This window comes from Bos mutus, chromosome 2 (assembly GCF_027580195.1).
Source record: "Bos mutus isolate GX-2022 chromosome 2, NWIPB_WYAK_1.1, whole genome shotgun sequence".
Classification (NCBI taxonomy): domain Eukaryota; kingdom Metazoa; phylum Chordata; class Mammalia; order Artiodactyla; family Bovidae; genus Bos; species Bos mutus.
In genome coordinates, this window is record NC_091618.1 from 131,207,167 (window position 1) to 131,226,310 (window position 19,144).

Sequence of the window (19,144 nt, forward strand, 5' to 3'; positions counted from 1 at the left end):
GTCTTGGTTAGCAAAGAAGCCTGCTTGCAGTTTGGTAGATAATGTCTCTCTGGGGCTGCGATTGCCCCCTTCCGGCTCTGGCTGCCTGTCACTGGAGGGGGATGGTCTGCAGCCGGCTAGTTCTGTTCAGTCCTTTGTTCCATGAGTGGTCCTGGTGGTGTCTTAGGGCTTTTCACATGGTAGCTATCCCACAGCTGGTTTGCTAGCCCAAGTTAGTTTGCTCAAATTGCCCTCGGGGCATTCAGGCCAGATTCCTACTCTAAGTAATGCAGCCCGCGCCTCCCTGCCCAGCCCCCGCTTGCTAGTGGCGGGTGCAGGCATCCGCGCTGCTTCTCTGCTGGGGGAGTTACTGTTGGGCTCATAATCTGTGGGTTTTAATTATTTATTTATTTTTCCTCCCTGTTATGTTGCCCTCTGTGCTTCCAAGGCTCGCCACAGACTCGGCAGTGAGAGTGTTTCCTGGTGTTTGGAAACCTCTCTTTAAGACTCCCTTCCCGGGACAGAGCTCCGTCCCTACCTCTTTTGTCTCTTTTTTTTGTCTTTTATATTTTTTCCTACCTCCTTTCAAAGACAATGGGCTGCTTTTCTGGGTGCCTGATGTCCTCTGCCAGCATTCAGAAGTTGTTTTGTGGAATTTACTCAGCATTTAAATGTGCTTTTGATGAATTTGTGGGGGAGAAAGTGGTCTCCCTGTCCTATTCCTCCATCATCTTAGGACCGCCTCCTAGCAGGCAGGTTCTTTACCACTGGGCCACCAGAGTTATTATTATATCCATCTTCTCATATAGATACAAAAACGAAAGAAAATTTTTTTTCCTTTTGATGCGAATGCTTCTTAGGGTCTGCTCTAACAACTCTCGTATGTGCCTTGGAGCCGTGTTCACTCTGGTCACCACGTGCATTTCATCCCTCAGATCAGATCAGATCAGTCGCTCAGTCGTGTCCGACTCTTTGTGACCCCATGAATCGCAGCACGCCAGGCCTCCCTGTCCATCACCAACTCCCGGACTTCACTTAGACTCACGTCCATTGAGTCAGTGATGCCATCCAGCCATCTCATCCACTGTCATCCCCTTCTCCTCCTGCCCCCAATCCCCCAGCATCACAGTCTTTTCCAATGAGTCAACTCTTCACATGAGGTGGCCAAAGTACTGGAGTTTCAGCTTTAGCATCATTCCTTCCAAAGAAATCCCAGGGCTGATTTCCTTCAGAATGGACTGGTTGGATCTCCTTGCAGTCCAAGGGACTCTCAAGAGTCTTCTCCAACACCACAGTTCAAAAGCATCAATTCTTGGGCGCTCAGCCTTCTTCACAGTTCAACTCTCACATCCATACATGACCACAGGAAAAACCATAGCCTTGACTAGACGGACTTTTGTTGGCAAAGTAATGTCTCTGCTTTTGAATATGCTATCTAGGTTGGTCATAACTTTCCTTCCAAGGAGTAAGTGTCTTTTAATTTCATGGCTGCAGTCACCATCTGTAGTGATTTTGGAGCCCAGAAAAATAAAGTCTGACACTGTTTCCACTGTTTCCCCATCTATTTCCCATGAAGTGGTGGGACCAGATGCCATGATCTTCGTTTTCTGAATGTTGAGCTTTAAGCCAACTTTTTCACTCTCCACTTTCACTTTCGTCAAGAGGCTTTTGAGTTCCTCTTCACTTTCTGCCATAAGGGTGGTGTCATCTGCATATGTGCGGTTATTGATATTTCTCCCGGCAATCTTGATTCCAGCTGTGTTTCTTCCAGTCCAGCGTTTCTCATGATGTACTCTGCATATAAGTTAAATAAACAGGGTGACAATATACAGCCTTGACGAACTCCTTTTCCTATTTGGAACCAGTCTGTTGTTCCATGTCCAGTTCTAACTGTTGCTTCCTGAACTGCATACAAATTTCTCAAGAGGCAGGTCAGGTGGTCTGGTATTCCCATCTCTTGAAGAATTTTCCACAGTTTATTGTGATCCACACAGTCAAAGGCTTTGGCATAGTCAATAAAACAGAAATAGATGTTTTTCTGGAACTCTCTTGCTTTTTCCATGATCCAGCAGATGTTGTCAATTTGATCTCTGGTTCCTCTGCCTTTTCTAAAACCAGCTTGAACATCAGGAAGTTCACGGTTCACATATTGCTGAAGCCTGGCTTGGAGAATTTTGAGCATTACTTTACTAGCGTGTGAGATGAGTGCAATTGTGCAGTAGTTTGAGCATTCTTTGGTATTGCCTTTCTTTTGGATTGGAATGAAAACTGACCTTTTCCAGTCCTGTGGCCACTGCTGAGTTTTCCAAATTTGCTGGCATATTGAGTGCAGCATTTTCACAGCATTGTCTTTCAGGGTTTGAAAGAGCTCAACTGGAATTCCATCACCTCCACTAGCTTTGTTCGTAGTCATGCTTTCTAAGGCCCACTTGACTTCACATTCCAGGATGTCTGGCTCTAGGTCAGTGATCACACCATCGTGATTATCTGGGTTGTGAAGATCTTTTTTGTACAGTTCTTCTGTGTATTCTTGCCATCTCTTCTTAATATCTTCTGCTTCTGTTAGGTCCATACCATTTCTGTCCTTTAACTGGAAGTTTGCACATTTTGATGACCTTCATCTAAATCCCCCTCCCCTATTCCCTGAGGGTGACTTTTAATATGATCGAAATCTACTGTTCTAGACCTAAGAAAATACCCTGAAAAATTATTAGAAGTGATAAGAAAACTCAGTTAAGTGTGGGAAGAAAGATACAACCATATGCACCTCTGACTCTCCAGAGGCCAGGTTTCAGATCATCCCTCCATTTTCAGCCCACTTCCCTCTCTGTTGGAGGAAGGCATGGCAACCCACTCCAGTATTCTTGCCTGGAGAAAACCATGGACAGAGGAACCTGGCAGGCTCCAGTCCATTGGGTGGCACAGAGTCGGATGCGACTGAAGTGACTTAGCACTAGCACTTCCTCCTTGTGGAGGGAGCAGTTAGATGGCACTTGCCAGGCTGCCAGCACCTGGGTGCTGCCCTCTGGTTTGACCTGTCCCCAGAAAGGAGCTCTGATACTAAGATTTCTGACCTGATTTCAGTAGACTCCTGGGCTAGTGGCCAGAGGAGGGGGCAAGGAATAAAAAGTTGGAAACCAGTTTTATATCTTCACAGATCTTTGGGGGTAATGAGGAAATCATTCCTCCTCATTCTAAAAACTGGACTGTCCTCGGGAATTCCCTGGCAGTCCAGGGGTTAGAGCGCCACACTGCCACTGCAGGGGGCACAGGTTTGATCCCTAGTCAGGGAACTAAGATCCCACATGTTGCATAGCATGGCAAAAATAAATAAATAAAAGATATAAGATAAATTTAATAAATAACAGAAACTAGACTGTCCTCATTCACAAATTTATTTGTTGGCAGTAGATTTTTTGTTCCTAACCTTTCAGCCTATAAAGTCTTCTGGAAAAGAAATACCACGTGTATTCATTTTTACCCAAATTTTGTTTTCTCTCTTCCCTTCAAAATCAGTTTCCCTCCCCGCCCCACCCCCAGCCCCGGAGGCTTTTAAAATGCCAGTGGTTGTTACCACTGACTTGCATTTCCCCTTCTAGGAAGGAGTTCCTGAGGCAGAGGCGGGCAGCTGTGACCCTCCAGGCCTGGTGGAGAGGCCACTATAGCCAGCAGAACTTCAAGCTGGTAAGAGAACTCATGTGGGAGGTGGAACCTGCAGGGCAGGGGACACCTGTCCAGTTAGAAACCAATATCGACCTTTGTTTGTGAGTGTGAGACATTTATTTATGAATGTGAGCGCTGGGGCAAGGAGCATCACCAGTCACAAACCTCAGTACCCCACACTCTTCTTAGCAGTGTCAGGTCACGTGTTTGTGGGTTTCAAGTGTTCTCCTGCAGGATCTGAGGCATCTCCAGAGCTAGAATGAGATGTCCTGCTCTGAAATGAGACGGTGGCTGGTTTTTTCCCCCCACTTTGCAGGCAGCAATAGAAGTTAACGGATTGATTATTCTCTGTTTCAAGCATTTCTTCCAAATTTTTTCCTTGACCACAGGCACTGCTAATGAGTGTCTGCTAAGCAAACAAACCAGGGGCACCTTTAACATGCCCTGCTGGGCCTCCTTGACTGCTTGCCTTGGTCATGGCCATGACTATGGCTGGAACACGCAGATGGAAAGGCTACATGGGGCCTGTTGCTCTATGTGCATCATTTTATTTATTATTAAACCGACACTGCATGTCATGGATCTGAGACATAAAAAAATTAAGTCATTTTCCCAAGAGCACGCAGTCAGTAAGCAGCAGAGCTGGAGCTGAGATGCAGGTCTGTGTGACTTGACGGTTGTAAAATGAAGCACGACCCCACACAGACAGCACGCACCAGGGTTGGTCTTTGAAAAGCCAATAGAAGTCAGCCCAGAGGCTCAGAGACCTCTGGCCCAGAGTGTGTTTGCAGCATAGAAGTGCGTGCTCATAGTTTATTATTTCCTCTTTATTTTCAAGCTCCCTGTGAGGGAGTTGCTTGATGGAGCAGGCCAAAGGCCTCCACCAGGTCACAGCCCCACACGAGCTGACTGTACTTGGCTGCAGGTGTGAAAAGCAGGACCTCTGCAATCCTGCCACCCATGTGACTTCCAGCCCAGTTCTCTGTCACTAGCCATCAGAAGGGAGAAGGCAATGGCACCCCTCTCCAGTACTCTTGCCTGGCAAATCCCATGGATGGAGGAGCCTGGTAGGCTGCAGTCCATGGGGTCGCTAGGAGTCGGACACGACTGAGCGACTTCACTTTCATGCATTGGAGAAGGAAATGGCAACCCTCTCCAGTGTTCTTGCCTGGAGAATCCCAGGGACGGGGGAGCCTGGTGGGCTGCCGTCTGTGGGGTCGCACAGAGTCGGACACGACTGAAGTGACTTAGTAGCAGCAGCAGCCATCAGAAGACCACTCTATCATTTATGCCATGTAAAAGTACTTCTTTAGCACCAATTTCATGCCAGGCTCTAACTGCTTTACAAGTATAAGTCACTTAATCTGCTTGTGCTCACAGGTGTGCAAAATTTTAGCACCAGCACTTTGCCAAAAAGCATGTAACTGTAAAGCTAATTTGCGAGAACACCTTGCCTCTCGCTCTCTGTCCCCTCAGGAAGCCTTTCTCTGCTCTGTGCCCTGCCAGTCCCAGGCCCCTCTGAGAGTGTACGCCCTTCTTGCCTCCGCAGATCCTCCTGGGTTTTGAGCGTCTGCAGGCCATTGCCCGGAGCCATCTGCTGGCAAAGCAGTACCAGGCCCTGCGGCAGAGGATGGTCAGGCTGCAGGCCCTCTGCAGGGGCTACCTGGTACGCCAGCAAGTCCAGGCCAAGAGGAGGGCTGTGGTGGTCATCCAGGCGCATGCCAGGGGCATGGCTGCTCGACGGAACTTCCGGCAGCAGAAAGCCAATGTAGGTGGTCACTGCCCTCTCGGGCACGTGGGGATGGCTGGGCGCAGATGAAGGAGGGCAGGCAGAAGGAGTGGGCAGCAACATAAGACCATCATCAGACACTCCTGACCCCTCTGGGTCCAAAGTTACTACTGTACTGGCCCCCACCATCAGGCACACCCAGCTCATACCCTGGGTGCTGAGGATGCAGCATGGGAGATGGATTATCTCAGTCTTATACCTGGAATCTGGAACTCAAGTTCTTTGGTCCCCTTCCTTTAGTTTTGGGGATGATTTCTCAGCAGCACTGATCAGTCCGCAGGAAGGCTCAGGAAACCAGGGTCAGCTGAGCTATGGGAGGCCACAGCTCCATGGAGGAGGGTGGAGGTGCCTGGTTCCTGGGCGGGTCTGATAGCTTAGGGCAGAGAAATACCAAGAGTAGCCTTCAAGAGAGTGTGGGCAGGAGAGACGGGAGGGCAGGGGGCAAACAAATGTCACTGAGATGTGTATCCCTGCATTGTGACATTTCACCCCTGGGTGGTCCCATTCCCTCCATCCAGAGAGGACCCAAGACTCAACCTCACTCCTCAGAACTCACTCATTGGCAATGGTGATAAAGAAGGGGGCTAGGGTGAAATTCTCTCCTGCTCCATAGATAATACAGGTCCCCTGAGCACAGTACTGGTACAGTGGCCAGAGCGAGAAAGAGTGCAGAGCCTCAGACATGTCAGCAGATGCTCCTACACCTACATGGCCTTGGACAAGCAACAGACCGGGCGGGCCAGGGCCTTCTCCCTGCTTTTAGTGAAGGGACCACGTGGGCCTGAGTGGGTTTTGCAGCTAGGTTCTGGGAATCTGTGGGGTTTGGTGTGGTCCCATGTGGGGACAAGCAAGCATGTCCCTTCTTTACATCTTCTCTGAAACAGGAAGCCCAGGCTGGTTGATCTCCAGTCCCTCTAGCTATTGAAACCTAGGATTTTAAAGGGAAACGTATTGATTTTGACAAATATGGCAGCAGAAGGTTTATTCAGCTTTGTGAGGGGCTTGCCCCAGCTGGGCTGGTGGCAACTGTGGCCCCATGGGGTGTCTGTGCAGGTGCCCCTCGTCATCCCAGCTGAAGAGCTGAAGAGCCCAAGCGCTGTACCCAAAAGGAAGCGTAAGTCCATCTACGACACCATCACCGACACGGAGATGGTGGAGCAGGTGTTTGGCTTCCTGCCTTCCCTGACTGGTGGGCAGGATAGCCCGGCCACACCGGACATTGAGGTAAGTTGGGCCCTGCCAGCCCAGCATGGGATCTTGTGGGGTGCCTGCCCAGTCCCAGGCTTCAGCCAACCTCTAGGTTTTACTGAAAAGCCACGACTTGGCTCGAGGAGTGAGTTCTGTGGTTGTGGGTGAAGATGCAGAGAAAAGAGGAGCGAGGGTCTCTGTGGTCAGCCCCTTTCAAGTTAAGGAGGTGTCTTAGCTGCAAGGCTTCCTAGAGCCTTTACTATGCAAATGTTCTTGGGCTTTCAACTGGGCAGTGTTTCCCACCTGTATTTGGCCACTGTCACAGAGCATCTCATTGGCTGCTGCTCTGCAGAATGAGACCTGCGGGACTAGGGGTGGGGAGCAGAGCAGGAGGATTGGGCAGAGAGGGCAGCTCCAGGGCCGTCCTGTTGACTCTCACTGCATCCCTCAGGAGCTCATCATGCCTGCTCCTCCAAGCTCCACCCACCCACAAACCGTCTGTGCTGTGGGAGCAGCTGGGCATACTTCCCCTGGAGGGGCACCTAAGGGAGGCAGGCAGGAGGCAGCAGGGAGTGGGGGTGTCTGGGGAGCCAAGGTCTACAGGCAGAGGAGGCAGCAAGGAGTGGGGGTGTCTGGGGAGCTGAGGTCTACAGGCGGAGGGCTCTGAGGGCAAGCCGCCAGGTACCTGGGGCTCTCATATCAAGGCCCACCCAGCACCTGGCAGCCCACTAGGGACGCACTGAGGGTGTGGGCAGGGGGCGATCCCTAACACAAGGGGGAGTGGGTCATTCTGCACCCTGTCACAAACCAGGCAGGCCCTTCTTGGGGCTCCCTGGCCCCAGGATGTGCACACTGGCAGATCACATCTGAGACGAGAGTGGACCCTTGTCTCTGTCCCAGGATCTGAAGGAGATGACCCAGAAGCTGCCTGAGGTTGACCTAGACACGGTCCCCATGATGGAGGAGCCTGAGGATGACCTGGCTGAGTACACCTTCCCCAAGTTCGCTGTGACCTACTTCCAGAAATCAGCCAGCCACACACACATCCGGCGGCCCCTCCGATACCCTCTGCTCTACCACGAGGATGACACTGACTGCTCGGTGCCTGGTCCCGTGCTTTCTAGTGGCTCAGGCCTCCCGCTGACTCTGCGGGAGCAACAAAGGGACAGGATGCTGTGGGCTCTGTGCTGCATGGAGCTGCGTTCCAAGCAGGGGCTCTGTCTCCATTTTCCCAGGCTGCCCTGGCTGTATGGAGCATCATCCTGCGGTTCATGGGCGACCTTCCGGAGCCAGTGCTCTTCACCAGGAACACCCTGCGTGGCGGCTCAGTGATGCGGCAGATCCACGATGCCCTGGGCAAGGACGGCAGCACCCAGCCTCCACAACACAGCAGATCAGCACAGGTGCGCCATGAGGGCGGTGCCAAGGGGAGATGCCCTCCCGGTGTCCCCAGGCCCAGGGCCTGGAGAAGCTGGACCAGAAAGGGGAGGCACAGTGTGGAGTGAGCATCGCCCGCAGGACCTAGGGACCCCTAGGGTTTTCAGTCTTGAATTGCATTCGGGAACTCATGAGTCAGGCATTATACCCAGGACTTTGTGAATTATACAGTCATTATTGGAGAAGGTCCTTCAGATGCTGAACACTGAGTTTGACTTAGTCAAACTTGGTGCTTAGTCACTCAGCTGTGTCTGACCCTTTGAGACACCACGGACTGTAGCCTGTCAGGTTCGTCTGTCCATGGGATTCTCCAGGTAAGAATACTGGAGTGGATAATCATTCCCTTCCCCAGGGGATCTTCCCGACTCAGGGATCGAACCCAGGTCTCCTGCATTGCAGGCAGATTCTTTACTGTCTGAGCACCCAGGGAAGCCCTTCAGGACTCAAATGCATAGACCAGTAATAATAACAACAAATGTTACCGACTGTCAACATGCTGTATGCTGGCTGCTTCTCTTCAGTTAATTTCCAGAGGAGCCATCCCTACAAAGTAGGATTATTAAATTTATTGTAGCTAACGAAACTGAGAAGTTAAGTAACTTGCCCCAAATCACAGTGAATACATGTTACACAGCTGGGCTTTGAATCCACTCCACTGAATTCAAAGACCCAGTTCTTTGAATTTTTCTTTGAATTTTCTTTGAATCTTTCTACACTGCCCTCTGATGAAAGGCTGTTATATCCATTTTTGGTCAGAAGCCCTTCCTAAGGCCTCAGTTTCATGATGTCATCCTAGTGGAATTAACCAAGAATAGTTCAAAGGAATGACACACCAGTGACAGCACTTGGGCCCACCAGCAACGGGAGCCCCACAACGGCCTGTAATTCTGACACCAGTTCCAATGTATATGGGTTTTTTCCACCAAAACTTCTCAGCACCAGCTGGGTGTCCTAAAATTCAACTCGGTTTGGATACTGTCTGCCTGGAGATAGTGTCCGATTCCACAGACGAAGGGCCCGGTCCTTCTAGATTACCCCTACTTTAATGCAAGTTCAGATTGGTCTTTATTTGCTGACTACCTGGCTTGAATCAGACATTCTCACACCTCCTCCTTGGGTTTGATTAATTTGCAAGAGCAGCTCAGAGAATTCAGAGTAACATTGTACTCACTAGCCTACTGGTTTATTATAAAGGATACAAGTCACTACAGCCTGATGAAAGAGGCAAGGTATGAAATGCACAGGGCAAGATATGAAAAAGATTAAGAAACTTGCATGCCCTCTCCAGGTACCACTCCCCAAATCTCCACGTGTTCACCAGCCTGGAAACTCTCTGACCCCTGTCCTTTTGGGTCTTTACAGAGGCCTCACTTCATTGATATGATCAAATAAATCACTGGCCATTGAGCCAGCTGAGCTCAGTTTCACGCCCTTCCCCCCTCCCCTTGACCACTAGCCACCAGCCCCCATCCTTCAGTTCAGTATCTCAGTCGTGTCTGACTCTTTCCAACCGCATGGACTGCAGCACACCCAGGCCTCCCTGTCTATCACCAACTCCCAGAGCCTATTCAAACTCATGTCCATCAAGTCGGTGATGCCATCCAACCATCTCATCCTCTGTCGTCCCCTTCTCCTCCCGCCTTCTATCTTCTCCAGCATCAGGGTCTTTTCAAATGAGTCAGTTCTTCACATCAGATGGCCAAAGTGTTGGAGTTTCAGCTTCAGCATCAGTCCTTCCAATGAGCACCCAGGAGTGATCTCCTTTAGGATGGACTAGTTGGATCTCCTTGCAGTCCAAGGGACTCTCAAGAGTCTTCTCCAACACCACAGTTCAAAAGCATCAATTCTACAGCGCTCAGCTTTCTTCACCATCTAACTCTCACATCCATACATGACTACTGGAAAAACCAAAGCTTTGCCCCCATCCTTAGGTGCTTTCTAAAAGTCACCTCATTAACATAAAAAGACATCTTTATCACAGGCGATTCCAAGGGTTTTAGGAGTTCTGTGCCAGCAATGGGGACAAAGACCAAGTATCTATTTCTTATTATAAACTGAAATATCACAGGCCCCCAAGCATCAGGTGCTCAGATAGCAGAGCAACTGCACAGACATCTAAGCGGGTCTGCAGCCTGGGGTCACATGGTCAAATCTGGCCCAGAGGTTACACGTAAGTTGCCCAAGCTCAAGCCCTGACTCCCTGACCTCTAGAGACGTGGACTCTGCCTAGTGTAATGTCATCCGTTGCTGTGCAACAAATGAACCCCTAAATGTGATGGCATGAGAGCCCACATTCATTATCTCAGACAGTTTTTGAGGATCAGGAGTGGCTTAGTTCGTTAGTTCGGGCTCCAGGTCTCTAACAAAGTTGCAGCCAAACTGTCATTTAAAGCTTGACCGGGGCCACAAGATGTGCCTCCGAATGGCTCCCTCACATAGCTGCTGGTGGGAGACCTCAGCTCTGGCCACCCTGGCCTCTCCACCGGGCTGCCTGAGTGTTCTCACAATTTGCTTCCTCCATGACGAGTGACTTAAGAGAGAAAGCAGGAAGGAGGCTTCATTGCCTGCATGCCATCGTGGGTGAGAATGTCAGGAAGCAAGGGTCCCTGGGGGTCACCTTGGAGGCTGGCCACCACTCAGGGAGGGGACATTGAGAGGTGGTTGAGCTGCCGGCACCTCTGGAAGGTGAGCACAGAGTCAGATCCCCAGTGCTCCTTCTTGCACACTTATTAAGTGTGTGTGCCCCCAAGGAGGGGGAGGGGGCTTAGTGAGCCCTGCCCACCCTCGTTCACCAGCTAATGTATTTTCAATTTGGTCCCTGTGTGGCAAACCAGGTGGCTGGCACTAGTGGCAAAGAATCTGCCTGCCAGTGCAGGAGATGTAAGAGGCACAGGTTCGACCCCTGGGTCGAGAAGATCCCCTAGAGGAGGAAATGACAGCCCCTTCAGTATTCTTGCCTGGAAAATTCCATGAACAGACAGGCTTGGCAAGCTATATAGTCCATGGGACGGCGAAGAGTTGGACACAGCTGAGCACACAGAATGCACACATAGAAGCCCGTGCCCAGCTCCAGACCTGGCTCATCCCAGCCCAAGCCCAGTCCCACACTGAGCTCATTTTGGCAGCAACTTCTCATGACACCATCAGGACAGGCTGTGACCCCTGCTTACGGAGACCATCGGATCCTGATGGCTGGGAGTGGGCCCGGGCCCCAAAGTCTAGTCTTCTGAGTCTCTAGCAAAACTCTGACCTCGCAGTGGGCAGAGTGTATTCCGGTTCATCCACCACATCGTCACAGAGAATGACTGTAGCCTGTGGCTGTCCTGGGCGTCTGGGTTCAGACCCAGCCCACTCAGCTGGTGAGAGGTCCAGACTTTGGAATAGGAGCAGCCCTGAACCCTCCCGGAGGACCGGTGTCTGGCCGAGCGGCTTTTGTCCAGTTTCTCACGTTCTCTCGCCTGTTTCCTTGCCCAGCAGTGAGAATGGCGGTGCACACCTGTCAGTGTTGCACGGCTTGGTGGAGATGAGGGAGTGCACGCTGCTTTATGAGTCAGGCTGGGAAAAGGCTCGGGAGCTAGAGATGAGCCCCACCCAGGTGGGTCTTGGGTTAGGTTTGGAGGTGCTGCCCAGGCTTCACCTTCCCTCAGGAGCTGTCTCCCTCCACAGAGGCCCAGCCGCAGGGACAGAGGGACCAAGGACATCTCCTCCATGAAGCTGAAGCGGTCCTCCTGGGTTACAGGCCAGGTAAGCCCAGGGCCAGGGGGCCCAGGCTTGCTCCCAGCTCTGCTGCCCACTGGCCGGCCGGCTGCAGCGTTCCAGGCTTTCACCCAGTTTCCTTCTTTGCAAATGGAAGCGATCTTGGTTGTCCTGACTGCCACCTTTGGGTTTCAAGGTGGCCAACCAGCTGAATATTGGAGAAGAGGCATTTGAAGAGGACAGCCCCCTCTCAGACCGACCCATGTCCAACCTGGAGAAGGTGCAGTTCATTGTGGGCTATGCCATCTTGCGTCCCGACCTCAGGTCAGTCCCCACCCCCATCACGCCCCCTGAGAACACAGCCCCTCACTAGCTCTCAGCCCAGGGCCCCATCCCTAACCTGCTCCCCACCCTGGCTGGCTCTCAGGACAGCAGATGGTACAACCACCAGGGGTTCTCTAATGCTCTGCATTAAAACCCCTGGGTAAAACCCAGTTTTAGGAAGACAAACTTATCATGGGCTGTTGATTCATCTTATAACCAGCTTTACTGCAAGACCCTGTAAATGGGCAAGTTCCTCATTTATTCTATATATGTTTTGCTTTATATACAATTTGCTTTACAGAAATTGTGTTTTTATACAAATTTTAAGAACTATATATACTGCTTACAAGGACAGACTACTGTATTTCAGGAGTTCACATATTTTAAGTTATTATTAATATTTTTAACCAAACTCAAGGAATTTGAGTCATAATTTTTTCAAATTTTTTTTCTACTTCACTCTCTCTCTTTTCCTTTGAACTCTAATTAAATCTGTAGAAGACTTCTATATTGTCTGTCACATCCCTAAGGGTCTGTTCATCTGTGCTTTCTTTTTTCCCCTTCTGTTCTTTAGGTTAGATATTTTCTATTAATCTGTCTTCATATTAACTGATTTTTCTTTTGTCTTCTCCAGTATGCTGTTATACCCATCCAATTATTTTTTAAAATTTCAAATATTATATTTTTCAATTCTAGAGTTTGCACTTGACTCTTTTTTTTAAAAAATAGTTTCTGTTTTGCCAAGATTTCCTGTTTGTTCATTCACTATGAGCATAATGTCCTTTATATCTTTGATCATAGTCATGGTAATTTTAAAACCTTTCCTGATAAATCAATATTTGGTTCATCTTGGGGTCAGTTTCCATTGACTGCCTTTTCTCTTGAGAATAGTCATGTTTTCCTGTCTCCTCATATGTCTGATACTTGACTATTATTTTCTCAGTAGCCTAGTACTCTGGGGTTGTTATCTTAGACCTTTGGAGATGATATGTTTGAAGACTCTGGAATCTGTTACATTCCTTCAAAGACTTTTCATTTTGGGAGGCAATTAGTTTGGTTGGATTCAAACTCTGTCTCCCTGTGGTAAGCAGCAGCTGGAATCCCTGTGCAGTTATTTTAGCCTTTGCTGCGCTGCCTGGAGTCTGCCTCAGACATGTGTAGATGAGGGATGAGTCAGAGATTTAGGGAGAGTTTATATACAAAGTATAGGGCTCCTCCCCTCCCCCAGAGCCAGCCCCCAGCCTGGCCTCCCAGCGCTCTGTGTCTTTCAGGGACGAAATTTACTGCCAGATCTGCAAGCAGCTCTCAGAGAACTACAAAACAAGCAGCCTGGCCCGGGGCTGGATCCTGCTCGGCCTGTGCCTGGGCTGCTTCCCGCCTTCCGAGAGGTTCCTGAAGGTGAGGAGGGGCAGGGGCAGGAGCTGAGGGCTGGGGCACCATGGGTGGGCCCAGGGCCCTGCAGCAGATGGAGAAACCCCAGCCCGTGGCCTGGTTCTCCTGCTCGTGCAGGCCAGGATGGGCAGCAGTGCCTGGCCTTCTTTGGGCCTCAGTTTCACGTCTATAAAAGAGGATGCTCCTCCGGCCCCTAATCAGGATCTGCAGGGCCATCTCACCTGGGCTCCATCACCAAAAGACAGTGAGGTGGTGGATGAAATGGGCATTGAAAAGACAAAAGTGTTTGAGGAATGGGTACCAATGAGAGGCTGGATGCAGCATCTCTCTCTAGGCCTAAGAACTAACAAGAGAGGTGTTTCCAAGTGTTGGAGGCCCCAGGCTTCGCTGCTCTAATACACCTTTTGGTTCTGAATATAAAAGTAGTATGTAGGGGGACTTCCCTGGTGATCCAGTAGTTAGGAGTCTGCTCTTCCACTGCAGAGAGCACAGGTTCAATCTCTGGTTGGGGAACTAAGATCCCATATGCCCTGCAGCCAAGAGGGAGAAAAAAGTAATGTGTAGGAAATGTAAAAAGTCTAAATAGAAGATAAAAGTCATCCTCACACCCAGAGGCAACTTGCCTTACGGTTTCTGACCTTTTGTGATGTGAGAGAATCATACTTGTGATCACACAGAAAACAATCTCACTATCTCTCATGCCTCCAGGGACAGCAGGAAGTCTGATCACCCTGGCCATGTGCCCTGGGGCAGACTTGACAGCAGTAAATCCTTCCAGGCTGCATCTTCTCAAAGAATCTCTCTGAGAGACAAAAAGCTTTTCAACACCTTGTTTCAACATCTCATGGAACATATTTTGAACATCGGCTCTCCTGCAGCTTTCACTTATAAGCGTCTTCTCACGTCATAAACTGTCCCCAAATGGCAGTGCTAATGCCATTTGCTAGTGTTCCTAATGCATATTTCACTTTTTGATGGACACTTAGGATCTATCTTCCAATTGCCCATCACCATAAACACCACTATGATTAAAAACTATACATCTACCTTTACCAAATTATTTTTACCTTTACCAAATTAGGTCAAAGAGTGAACACATTTTAAAATTATGTACTATTTAAAACATATTGACAAATGGGTCCTCAGAAATGCTGTGCAACTGATACTCCTCATAGTGTGACAGCCCCATGTTAATGCACCTTTGCCACGGCTATTATCATTTTTTAGCTTTTTTCCAGTTTTATTGAGATATTATTGACATATAACATTGTTCAGATGTAGGGTATACAGTGTTGTGATTTTATATAGGTGTGTATTGTAAAATGATTGCCAAGTAATACATCATCCATAATTACAATTAGTATCATAGTTCCTAGAATCTGGACAGTGAATAGAAAGTGGCCTCCATTCTAAGTATCTTTGTGCCGTTCCCTTCCTCATCCACCAGTATCTGCTGAACTTCATTGGTCAAGGACCAGTCGGCTACGGGCCCTTCTGTGCTGAGCGCCTGAGACGCACCTGTGCCAATGGTGTGCGCACAGAGCCCCCCTCCTGGCTGGAGCTGCAGGTAGGGGCTGGAGGGGATGGGAGGCAGCCAGTGTGGGGTGGTGGCAGCCCCCGTGACTCCTCCAGCACAGCTCATGGGGCTGCCAACAGGAAGTATGTGCTCTGGGCCTCTCCCCGCTCTTCTGGGCCAGTGGTCCCTGGGAGCCCCAGCTGGGGCTCAGCCTCCCCAGACCCAGTCCAGGCTTCAGAAGTGCCACCTCCCCCACATCTAAATTGATATTCCTTGGTGGCTCAAATGGTAAAGAATCTGCTGCAGTGTAGGAGACCCGGGTTCAATCCCTGGGTCGGGAAGATCCCCTGGAGAAGGGAATGGTTACCCACTCCAGTATACTTGCCTGGAGAATTTTATGGACAGAGGAGCCTGGCGGGCTACAGTCCATGGGGTTGCAAAGAGTCAGACATGACTGAGTAACTAACACTTTCTCTTTCATTTAGGGCCCTTCTAGCTGAAGGGGAAAATCAGTCTTAGTTCCTTAGCTGCAGGGTGTGAGTGGCTGCTAACTGCCTAAAGCTTACCCCTCCCAAAGACACTTGCATTTTATATGGTCATGCAAGGTTGTCAACCTAGGTGGCATTCTTGTTTGTGTTACTTGTGAGTTCTTGCAGGATCCGCAGGAACAGTACTTCAGACACAGGTAGGGTCTGGCCCCCACCCTACCCGTGGCTCCTGGAAGGTATGCTCTATGCCTTGTGGTGCCCTATACCAGGACACAGAGAGCACCTCCCACCACACCCTATCGTGTTCTTACTCTGCCACCAACATCCACGGGACTTCCCTCCTCTACCTCATCTACCTGCTCTGCCCAGAAGCCTTGGAGTTGAAAGTGAACTTGCTGCAGCTTTGTGGCCTGTGCTCAAGCCCTGCTGTACACAGAGAGTAACAGTGGCTTCCTCTGACCCAAAACGTTCTAGAGTCCAAGACTCAGACATCTCCAAGAGCTTTTTGATTTTCTGTGATCCTGAGTCACCCAATCTCACTGAAGCTCAGGGAACTCATGTTAAAATGGGGCCTTCCAGTACAGGCTGCACCCTACGGACACGGTGCTTAAACAGCTCTTACCCTGGCAGGTTCTTCAGTTCAGCAGCGATGTCTGCTGGCCAGGACTGTGTAAACGCTTTGCCGAGCTGGGCGGGGCTTCAGAAGGCCCCGCCCCCCAGAACCCATGGGAATGCGCCCGCGGGGGCAGTGGGTTGGAAAGAGGGGCTGGTGGGCCAGCCTCCCATCACAGAGTTCCAGGAGCTCCAGCGCAGGCAGCTGAGCCGAGGGGCCTCCTGGGCAGAGGACCTGAGTCTTCGTCCGTGCCCAGGCTGTCAAGTCCAAGAAGCACATCCCAATCCATATCAGCTTGGCGACTGGAGAGAGCCTGACGGTCATGGTGGACTCTGCCTCAACGTCTCGGGAAGTCTGCCTGCACATCGCCCGCAAGCAGGGCCTCAGCGACCACCTGGGCTTTTCTCTGCAGGTCACCGTGTACGACAAGGTACTGGCCAGGGGTCCCGCCACCGCCCGCCTCCTTCACACACGCAGGGCAGCACCAGCCCTTGTATCATGCCAGCCTAGGCACCACTCACCTTCCCAGCTGCCAAACACAGATGCGAGCACAAACTCCCGCTTACAGACGTGCCTCCTAACCAGGCAGCCTGCCCCCTGGCCAAACACTCGCACACTCAGCCTAGTATCTCACACACACACACCTGGAAGGTCCCCTGCTGTGCCTACATCCTGCGCCAAGCCCCTCACCCTGAGGAGCTCAGAATCCCATGCATCCATGTGGAGGTCACACCAGCACTGCCCCATCCTGACCCCACATCGTCGCCCCACCCAGATGCCCTGATTCCCACGCTCAGAACCAGGTATACACAGGCCAATGAATCAAGGCATTCGAACCCAGTCACATGGGCATGAGCCTCCTGTGAGAGGGGCCGGCAGGGGGAGAGTGTAGGCGTGTTTAGGGGTGAATGACAGGCCACGCCCAATGGGGAGGAGTCTGAAGGGTTCCTGTCCTCTTGATGTCCACACCTCCACATGGGTATGGCAAAGGCAGGTGTCCCTGGGGGGCTGACACGCAGCAGTTGCTCACCCCTGCCGCTCTGATTCTGGTCTCAGTTCTGGTCCCTGGGCAGCGGGCGTGACCACGTGATGGATGCCTTGGCCCAGTGTGAGCAACTGGCCCGGGAGAGGGGCGAGAGTGAGCGCCAGGCGCCCTGGCGCATCTACTTCCGGAAGGAGTTCTTCACCCGTGGCATGACTCCCAGGAGGACCCGGTCAGCACCCATCTCATTTACCGCCAAGTCCTCCATGGAGTCTGGCTTGGCGAGTACCCCTTCGAGAAGGTGAGGGGACCACAGCGCTCAGGGCCCCAAAGACCCCCCCTCTCAGACTGCCTGGGGAAGGGCCCTGCTCTAGGGCAGGGACTTTGGGACAGAACAAGGGCAGCTGGGCTGGGCACCAGGCAGTCCCTGGGGAGCCCGTGTGGGTCATGGAGGGCAGGAAGCTGAGGGAGAGGAGTGGGCCCAGGATGTATCTGTGAGTACAGGTCCCTGCGGCCCTCTGGGAGCAGCTGTTCCTGCCCAGTAGCCTCCATCCCCTCCTTTAGCCAGAGGTTCACTCAAGCTTCTGGGGTTTGAGCCACCTGGGCCGGCAGCAAAGCCCCCCGCCCCTGCAATCAGCCCCAGGCCCACCTAGCCTCACCACAGCAGCTGCTCATGGGGCAGCAGGGCCTGGGGGTCAGGAACACGGCCTTGGAGTCCCAGCGCTTGAATTCAGGTCCCACCTACGCCTCTTCCTGGCGGTGTGGCCTTGGAACGTTAGGTCACCTCTCTGAGCCTCTGGCTCTCTCCTGGAAGGTGCAGTCACCAGAGCTTTCTGTGTGGTTGTGAGACTCAGGGTAGGGGAGCTCACGCACCTGACCTCCTTGGGCAATGCTGTGCCTGTTCAGCGGGTGCAGACCTCCCTGGGCCTGAATCCAGAGGATGAGCTGGGGACTGGAGGAAACTGTGGCAGTCCTGGAGGCCTGCCTGGAGCAGGGCAGTGGGCAGGGAGAGGTGGGGGCAAAGGGGTCGTGGGGACAGAGGGCAGGCAAATAGACGGCTGGGCAAGGTTTGTCTTCTTGGAAAGAACAGGGCAGCTTGTCCCTGTAGGGCACCTGGAGCAGGGAACCTTCTGTGTGCTGGGCGTGCTAGTGACTTACACAGGCTCCTGCCCACATGAATCCTAGCAGAGGCTCTGCAGGAATGGCTAGGGAGATCACCTTTGCCCAGTGAGGACTGGGGGAGACAGGGTAAAGGCCTTGTCCACAAGTGAAGGACAGAGAAACCTGATGTCCTGCAGTCCACGGGGTCACAAAGAGTCGGACATGACTCAGTGACTGAACAACAGCACTCACCTCACTCAGCAGTGTTGGGGCTCCAGGCCCCAGAGCTCAATCCCACACACTCACTGGCTCACGAGGGCTGAACAAGGAACATGCAGGACACCCGCCTTGTCTTCAGGCTGGGCTGCTGGGACACTCCGGCCTGCCAACAGGAGCGCAGCCCGTGTTGGGCCCAGTCAGGGCACCCAGGGGCTCTGCCATGTTGGGGGAGAGGCAGGTCCTGCCTAGCAGAGGCGGCTGCTCACCTCAGCTGTGGGTGGTGAGCGCTCAGCAGGGGCAAGGCTTCCTGGGGGAGAGTGGGCTCGCACATGCACACCCCACCCTGGCTCCCGTGTGTGTGCCTGGGCTGTGCAGGAGGAAGAGCTGGTGGAGCTGCTGGCCCAGCACTGCTACGTGCAGCTCGGTGCCTCGGCCGGGAGCCAGGCCATCCGGGAGCTGCTGCCCAGCTGTGTCCCCTCCAAGCTGTACAGGACCAAGACCCCAGAGAAGTGGGCCAGCCTGGTCACCACCACCTATGCCAAGGTCAGCCTCCCCAGAGCCTGTGTACTCCGGCTATGAAGCTCTTTTTGGGGGTGGTGGGCCCCTTGGTATTTAGAGGGGCTGGAGATCCCATTATGAGTCCCTACTCACTGAGGGGATAGAGACTAACCTCCCGGTCAGCATAGCCCTAAGTCTCCAGGTTTAAACAATCTTGTTCAGGTTCACCCCCCTCACAAGATGGTATCTTGGCTGGTCT

The 19,144-nt window shown here is 51.8% G+C and overlaps 1 protein-coding gene across 1 annotated transcript in view; it reads left to right on the forward strand.

The window, feature by feature from the left end:
- The window catches only part of MYO7B (myosin VIIB), a 102,782-nt gene that overhangs the window by 68,346 nt on the left and 15,292 nt on the right, over window positions 1-19,144 (forward strand). The window contains 13 exon segments of the mRNA XM_070359826.1: window positions 3,579-3,663; window positions 5,192-5,410; window positions 6,485-6,655; window positions 7,520-7,720; window positions 7,855-8,022; window positions 11,723-11,800; window positions 11,949-12,076; window positions 13,348-13,474; window positions 14,916-15,035; window positions 16,342-16,515; window positions 17,142-17,268; window positions 17,271-17,368; window positions 18,763-18,930. Of these exon segments, the coding sequence (XP_070215927.1) occupies window positions 3,579-3,663; window positions 5,192-5,410; window positions 6,485-6,655; window positions 7,520-7,720; window positions 7,855-8,022; window positions 11,723-11,800; window positions 11,949-12,076; window positions 13,348-13,474; window positions 14,916-15,035; window positions 16,342-16,515; window positions 17,142-17,268; window positions 17,271-17,368; window positions 18,763-18,930 (1,864 nt within the window).